Below are 8,359 nucleotides of genomic sequence, written 5' to 3'. Positions count from 1 at the left end.
CAGTGACTAAAATATTTCTGCTTACCGTGGACGTTTGACATCCTACTCCTGTTGTCAGTTATACTGGGTGAGGCTTTTGAACACAGGAGTCCTGCTTAACCTGTTTTCACTATACAGCTTTCTCACGAGAGCTGTTCAAACCTGTAACTTAACTTAATGTATGACAGGGTAAAAGAGATGCAGCCCTGTCAAATACTTTACGGATCAATCTATTGAGAAATAGCATAAAAATAGCCTCCTCCCCCCCCCCCATTTCACTTGCTCTGTTTATAGTAAATACTAAGAAATTTTTTTCATCAAGATGAAGCTAAAAATTTGGGATTTAAATTCTGATCATTCTTTGCGATGTCTGATGTCATGACACATTCATGGTTTAATACAGCTGTTTTGAAACAAATAAATAAAGAAGAACACAGACAAACATTTTCATTTCCCTCATTTATAGCATAGAAACTATATATTAGATGAAGCTTTAACTCTGAATTAATAAGACATCCTCTGTAGGAGGACTGACAGTGACATGTGACTGAAGAACAAAGTGAGGGATATCTGTTTAAAGTGTGATGAGCCAATGCTTTCCTGCAATGACACTGAACACCCAGACACTACACATGAGGTAATTGCATGCATAGATGAATAAGGCCAGTTCAGACTTAATAGGTTTTATTTATTTTCAGTATGCGATGGAAACGTTTTTGAAATCAAGTTTATACAGATGATGATGACAAATCTGGAAATTATGCACACTTAAACACAGAGAAAGCTCAATGGTCAAAAGCCAGTAGCCTGCAGATATACATGTACTGTATCCATCACATGTACCAGACGTTTTTAAACACAACGCTACAAAATGAATATTAATATCTGTAGCTGCCTCAGTCTTCTTGATCGCAGTCGTCTTTGTCATCTTTCCCCTTGCCTCTCTTCCCACCCCTGCCTCTCTTTTTCTGGTAGTAGCATTTGGCAAGGACACAAATACACCGGCAAAATTCGCGGAAGTTGACCTCGCCATCATGGTTTTTGTCCAGCAACTGCATGGCTTCCTCAATATCACCTGCATTAATTTGATCCTGTAGAATACATTCATACAGTTAACACAATGAAGCTCATGAACAGAAAAACTTTGTATTCCTCTATTAATAGATGTCTCATACAAATGAAGTTCAGTTGTTTACCTTCAGCTCGGGGCTTTGAATTTGTTCCTCCAACATTTTCTGGAGCTCGACTTTGTTTAGCTGGCATTTTTTGCCTTCACCATCATCAGCATACTGCATAAATATATCCACAATGTTTGGAATGACCTGGTCGAGACGTGCCATGGTTGAACCTACACGTAAAAACAGAATGGCATTAAAAACTGCATGCAGTATAAGTTTAATGTTTGCACACACAAATGGAAGAAACGTCAATTGTGTCACCGTTAAAAAATCCTCAGAGCTACTTGCTAAAGTTGTAGCGAATACTTTTCCTATATTAGATCAACCTTAACGGTGCTTCTTCAATCTGTCTTTTTTGTTGTATCATTCAAGAATAACGCTCTGTATCTAGACTGAATGCAACCATTTCCTTTTATTTCCTTCCTCAAAACTCACTCCCCTCACACCCCGCTTCCCATCACTACTCACCTTAGAGCCCTAGGTGAAGAGAGATCGCGTCTGTGTCACCAGCTTGGTCCTAGGAGAGACTGTTGTCAAACTGAGAGGGAAAGCCTCCTCTTAAAGGGTACACCCACACACTGTATGACTCACACATGCACACAAACACTGGCATGTAGGCAACCACACAAACACAAACCAGCAGTGATTCATGCTTCTGACATGTGCCTGACTCCACCCATTAGAGCTGTACCAAATCTGTCTCTGCTACTCAGTCCTGTAAAATAAGGAGGACGTTAATGTTTATGTGCAGAAAAAGTAGCTGGACTTGTTGTCCTTACATTAGTGTTATGTGCAGATCTGGTACACAAATTAAAATGAGTAAAGCAGGAATATTTTCACCAAAAAGCAGCTCGGCTGGAGCTGACCCTCTGGAAAAAAAATAGAAAGCCAGACTAAATGGAAAGTTACAGTCAGTTGGTGCAATCTCTACACTGCATGTGTGTGTATGTGGTTGCTAATGGCCTACGCTCAAAGGCATGTATTTAGTTTCTTTTTCTTTCTTTTTTTACCACGTTCAGGAAGCTTTGCAAATAAATGCAGTGACGTGACCATAAAACCGATGCTTCACACTGCTCAGTCTCACTAAAGGTATCTGTGATCGTCCTACTTTAATACTCTCACTACTTATTCAGACTAAATAAAAGCAGCTGCAGTTAAAACTCAGATTTATGTCAGAGTGAACGGCTTCCCTGTGTGCTTGAACATGTTTGTTCCTCACGAAAGTCACCTCAGTCCATCCGTTATGTAACTCACTCTTCATTTTCCACTCCTCCGTTCCAAGGCATCAGAAAGGCAGCATTTTCTTCTTCTCTCTTGCCCCCCTGCCAAGTCGCCTTTATAGGTCAGTTCACTCTCTTCACTTAGGTCATATTACTTTCACTTATTGAATACTATCAGTTTCCCGTCGCAGGGGAGGAAAAGAGAATGGAGATGAAGTATCATGTGGTGTTAATTACAAAAAAAACTTTATCTTTCCACACTCTGCTGGCAGGCATATGCATTACGGTTTCACTGCTAGAGAGGCCATGAACCTTTTCGGTGGTGAATTCGCACCATGAGCATGAAGACTCAGTTTCTTTTGAAAGTTTCTTATTAAATATACATAACTTTAAATTCTTTTTTTCATGTTTGTTTGACCATACTGTGATGGAAGTTAATGTTTTAATGGTGGCTGTATAAAATACCCTTTGTGTAACATTCAGACTGCTTCATTTTTTTTGTGATTTTTTTTTATAGATTTAATATAAAAAAATCTGCATTTTCACATCAGTCCACATTTAATGACCCAAAATGATAAAGTGAAACTATGTAAAAGAGAAATAGGATGCAAACCTTTTTTCAATAACCAAGTCAGAAGGTGCAGAGTACTCTTTATAGACCCTGCAGTTAAAATGATTACAGCAAAGGCATTAAATCATTTCTAATGCTTTTTTCAGAAAACACACTGGCCTCAGTGATTCTGACCTGCAGAACTCTTAAAGTATTGTGCAAAGGTTTGAGCCACCCCTCATTTTAAAAAATACTTTGCTAGGAAAATGTAAACTAGGTGCAGCAATTTATTGAAACTTGCAAACATACATGGAATCATAGTGTACAAGGCAAAAAGGGAGAAATTTTATTGAGCTTGAAAGTGAATATTTGATATGACCACCTTTATTCTACAACAGTCTGAACTCCCATAGGCAAGCTTTCTTGTAATGTCTGTAAGTAGTCTTCAGAAATATTTCTCCAGGCTTCTTAAAGGACATTCAAAGCTCTTCTTTGGATCTTGGCTGCCTTTTGTTCTGTTCTCTGTCAGGAGGATCCCGCACTGCTTCAACAGTGGTGATGTTGGCACTTTGGGTTCCACTGAGTGTTCCATAGCCTCTACCGTGTTTTGTATATGGCTGTAAACACTCATTGTTGCACCTCTCTCCTGACCTCCTCCATACATATGTGACGGCAATATGAACCAAAAACTTTCAATTTCAGTTAACCACTCTATAAGACTTGTTGCTGCTGATTTTCAGTCCAGTGCCTGTGTAATTTGGCACACCTCAGTCTTTTTTCCTGGTTCCCTTTTTTAATAATGACTCCTTGACACCTGCCCTTCTACTTAGACCATTTCTGATGAGGCTTCAGTGAACAATAGATGTCTCAACTCATGGTCCAGGTGTATTTTTCTTGGCTCCTGTGTCAGTTCTTTGCAAGATTTTTTCCCCGTTTCTTAAGAACATGACCTTCTCATACATTCATGAACTCTTTTTCTTTTAGGCCTGTCATGTCTTCTTTTGTCCTTGATTACAATAATTTAGATTTTGTTCTTGTGTTCTGTTATGTGTAGACACAACACTGGTTATTTTTTTTAATGCTTGAACGATTCAACGATCAATGTTAAGTGACTTAACAAACATACAAACAGGAAACAATGGTGTGAAAATGCTCAGGTACAAGTATTGGACTCAAAATGATTGAAAAATCAAGAGTTTTGCACAGCACTGTTTGCTGTTCAAAAGGAATTAGTGATTGAGAGAAGCCTTTGCCACTGGGGTGACCAGGAATACAAAGATCTCTCTAGCAGAGCTCCAGAAGTCCTCTACAAAGACAGCACTCCATCAATTAATCATCTGTAAGAGCAACACCAGTCTTGAATAAAAGGCATCTGACAGCCAGTAAGAAATATTTTAAGGATCGTTAACCAAACAGGATCCGTATGACCACTTTTTTAATGGCCACAGCAAACAGTCTATATATTTATGTAAATAACTTATTTAAGTTAGTGAGTAACATTACGAGCTGATGGTTGGAGTGAAAATGCTTTCTGTTTGTAGAGTGTGTACTGTCCAGAAAAGCAACAAGCCACATTTGCTAGAACTTGCAACAACATTGGAATTAATTGGAGCTTGAAACAAAAGAAGTGTGTTAGAGTTTTCCTCAAAATAATGCGTGTGAGGGACAGGTTCCTCTGCATTCTGGTTTGCACAAACGCCCTTGAGTGAATCCAGTAACGGTGTTGTGTCAACACTAGCAAATAATGTACCTGCTCATCAAAGTGTCACAGCTCATCACTAAACCTTCTAATCATCACATTTTTTCTGCAATAGATAGTTTAAACCTTAAGTAGCTGCATTGTGTGAATCATGTTTATCTCTTTTTCAACTGTAGTTCTTATATAACTGTTACAGGTCTTTCGCTTTACCTCAATATACAATAGCAAGAGGAGCAATTATGTATTATTGCCTTATGTCATTTTTTTCTACTTCAAGTTTATATTTTACTTTTAGATTACCGTAAAGGTAAAACACAAGAAAACACTTCATTTAGTTTATATGTGAAAAAAAATAATTCTTAATGATGTATGCTGTGCATCCCCCACTGTAACTGATCATAGTCATCTTTCTTCTCAGATATTTTTTTTATCTTTTATGTAGCTCAGGTAGAGGTAGAGCAGGTGATCACTGCTCACACCAATTTGAAGGTTGGTGGTTCAATTCCTGGCTGCTCCAGACTGCATGCCAAATACCCTTGGGCAAGTTATTAACTCCAGGTTGCTCTCATGAGGCATGTTGCATAAAGTGCTAAATAAGAAACAGTCTATTTTCCATTAATGAAAAAACATGGACACAGACCTGATAAAGTGTGTGCATAGCTATCAGTTCAAAGGAATTTTTTTCAGTCATCAGTTTAATCTAGTCAGCTAAATCCAGTTGTATTGACAAAGACCAGCAGTACCAGACCTCCTTGGGTCAATCCAGGTATAACTCTGATCCATCTTTGCTTCTAGTAACTTCCTGAGTTTTAAAGTTTAGACTTTTTTTTTCATATAGTCATTCTTCCCACTTACAGCATCTACAGCCAAAAGTAAAGAGGTTATTAAGGGTTCAATGGGGCAAAGTGATCAGATCTGAGCAAAAGAATCTCATCTTTTTCATGCCTTTTCTGTTCTCGTGGGTGCTCCTTTTCAACTCCATGCACTTCCAAACATCCACTATCCTCCAAATGCAACTACATCTGCCCTAATACACCAACTCAGAACTGAAAACAGGGCTTCTTCTTAATTGAGGATGGAAAGAGGGATAGAAAAACCAAGAGAAAAATCACTGAGTGAACCAGCAGACTCTCTAATTGGCTTTCAGGAATGTTATGGCAGGTAGGGATAAAACTGAATTTGAAATTGTTCCAATTTTGTTTTACCAACATGATGAGCAAGCAATAGCAAAACACTGACGCAGCAGTGCTGTGACTGTATTTATTATTTAGTGCATGCATCAATGAAATGCATGAAACACTGTTATTAACCTTTTTTATATATCGGCCAAGCACACTTATTAAATCAAATATAAAATCCAAAATTTGTATATTAAATTGATGTCGCTTAACACTGTTTTCCTCGAGGCTTGCTTCTTTCTTCATTGTCCTGCAGTCCTGAAGTTTAGACTACACAGTGTTGCAGGACTTCTTAAATGTAAATGTATTTATTCATTATGGTTGGTTTAAACATTGTTGTTTAAATGGAGCCATGCACTGCCTAAAAGTTACACACACATCCTCTGTTGCCTGCATTGCTGTCTGTCTTCATTCCAAACACTGTAGCACCATCTTCTGGTTATATCAAAATATGTCAAATCAAAAATTTCCACCAGTCAATTCCAGTGCATTTCATTGTTTATTTATCCCAAAATGTGTTAGACTTCAAAAGCAATAAATCAAACAGGATGCAGCAGTCACCTGACTCATTTCAGTTCAGTAAAGCATGGACTCGGCACTGTGTGGCTACAAAAAATGTCTTGATATAGAAAGAGTTACATCTTGTATCATAGCATTACAACAAATCACATGATCATTTTAGTGCGTAAAGAGCCCCGCGTTAAAACTTTAAGTGTAGTCCTTGTTGCTGCAGTATTAATAGCAATGACAAATGTGGAACAAGCTTCAAATCCTCATATCTTTTTTTTAAATTCACTTTTACTCACAGATTTCCAAACTTTTCATCCATCCATCCTCTTCTTGATGCATGCTCAATCATCCCCTCAATCAAATCCCCAAAGTTTGATTCTGTTCATATGGACGCAGCGTTTTCAGAGGGAGAAACATTTCGTCAATCATCCAAGTGACTTCTTCAGTCTAAGGCTGACTGCTGTTTATAAGATTGGGGAAACTTGACTGCAGGTTTCCCCAATCTTATAAACTGTACGTTTGCATAATGATAAGTGAAAAGGGAAAGACCATCTATGAATCGAGGAGGGGGCCTGAGGGTACATCTTTCGCCACCTTACAATCCAGAGTTGGACTTCTTTTTATCTTCCTTGGTGGCTTCATTTAATATAAAATCATGATCTGTCTTTTTTTTAAGTTCAAGAATAGAAGAAGAACCCCTTGCAAAAACAAACAAACAAAAAAGAAGATGTGCAAATGATTTTTGAAAAAAAGAATGAGCATAAATCTGAGTTATACACTGGAGTGAACATTTCTCAGTTCACTTTATTTACCTCAATCTCCTCAAGATGATTTAAAGTTCACTTATGCTACATGTGATCTGTGTGGGGAAAAAACAACTGTTGTGCACCTTAACTCTGTAACCCTGTGCCTTAAAAATTGTCCTTGGGGAATCTGCACCTCTGTGCTGCATGCACTACATGCTGGCTTCAGCAAAGTTGGCTGGCCATGTCATACAGTCAGTATCAAGTCAACTTGAGTATTAAATATATATTAAATAAAATACAAGCAAATTAAAAGCATGAATAAATATGCATAACAGAAAGGCAAATCTGAGTAAAAACAATAAGATAAGAATAATAAAGTCAACCTGGGTCACAAGCTGAGCAGAAAAGGTGGATCTTAAGAGTTGATTTAGTGATGTGCAGAGCCTTTGCTGTGTCCTCGGCACATCCAGGAGCAGCTGGTAAGCTCAGGTGAACAAGCGGGAAGGGGAGTCCGAGTGCAGCAGCCCAGAGAGATAGGGCAGGGCGAGACTGTTTAAGGACTTCAAAACAAATAAAATAATTTTAAAATGAACTCTCAAAAGGGGATTACTGTATACACTGTGAAGCACACAGAACATATTGATGTGTGTGTAGTTGGCAGACTGAAAACACTGCAAAGGCCAAGCGTGGTCTGATATGTTTGCAGTAAGAGAGATCCTTCACAGTGTAATGAGCATGTTAACGTTTACTTAGTGTGTATGCCTGTGTGCACAATATATTTGTATTTTTACTGAACTGGAGTTCAGTCAGTTTAAAGGTGGAATTCCAAACTTGTAATGAGCCAAGTAGTTAATGTTTACCAGATGGATCTGCACCAAGTTCAAAAAGCGCAGTTTGTATCTCATCTGGAGGAGTTCTGTGAGAGAAACTCCACCATCTCCAAAAATGTTACTTATTTGACCCACCCTAAATAAATCATGAGCTCACGCCTCACAGGCATGTGTGCTGCACCACACTTCAGGCTTTTTAGCACAAACATCTGATCCTGACACGTTCCTGTATAGAAGCAGTTACCCCCTCACGCTGTGTAGAAACTGCTGCCTCAGTTGAACTTTCAATGAGAAGTGAAATGTTGCACATTAGATATTAATTCATGAATACTCTCACTACTTTCAAATTCATCTTCTAGTTTTACATGTGTTGCAGAAGTCAGCTATCAGATAGTAGCTAAAACTCTAGCATACCCAATGTTTTTGAATAAAATTTACATCAAAGTAGCCAAACACACAGTCGGGGAAA

At 38.3% G+C, this 8,359-nt stretch overlaps 1 protein-coding gene across 1 annotated transcript; it reads right to left on the bottom strand.

The window, feature by feature from the left end:
- Positions 1-646: 646 nt before the first annotated feature.
- s100w (S100 calcium binding protein W) lies at positions 647-1,776 on the bottom strand. The gene is made up of 3 exons (XM_006804881.2): positions 1,626-1,776; positions 1,176-1,327; positions 647-1,070 (listed from the first exon to the last, which is right to left on the bottom strand). The coding sequence occupies exons 2-3, from the start codon at positions 1,317-1,319 to the stop codon at positions 876-878; spliced, it is 339 nt and encodes a 112-aa protein (XP_006804944.1). The 5' UTR covers positions 1,320-1,327; positions 1,626-1,776; the 3' UTR covers positions 647-875.
- Positions 1,777-8,359: the final 6,583 nt, after the last annotated feature.

The sequence above is a fragment of the Neolamprologus brichardi genome, chromosome 11, assembly GCF_056152115.1.
Source record: "Neolamprologus brichardi isolate AB-2024 chromosome 11, ASM5615211v1, whole genome shotgun sequence".
In the NCBI taxonomy this organism is placed as follows: Eukaryota; Metazoa; Chordata; class Actinopteri; order Cichliformes; family Cichlidae; genus Neolamprologus; species Neolamprologus brichardi.
The sequence above is the reverse complement of the archived record's forward strand: the minus strand, read 5'-3'. Positions and strand labels throughout refer to the sequence as shown.

Excerpts from the sequence above, each read along its gene's own strand:
- s100w (XM_006804881.2), bottom strand. The coding sequence starts at position 1,319 with ATGGCACGTCTCGACCAGGTCATTCCAAACATTGTGGATATATTTATG. Across the intron at positions 1,071-1,175 it reads TTCAAAGCCCCGAGCTGAAG|GATCAAATTAATGCAGGTGA; the intron begins GTAAACAACTGA and ends TGTATTCTACAG.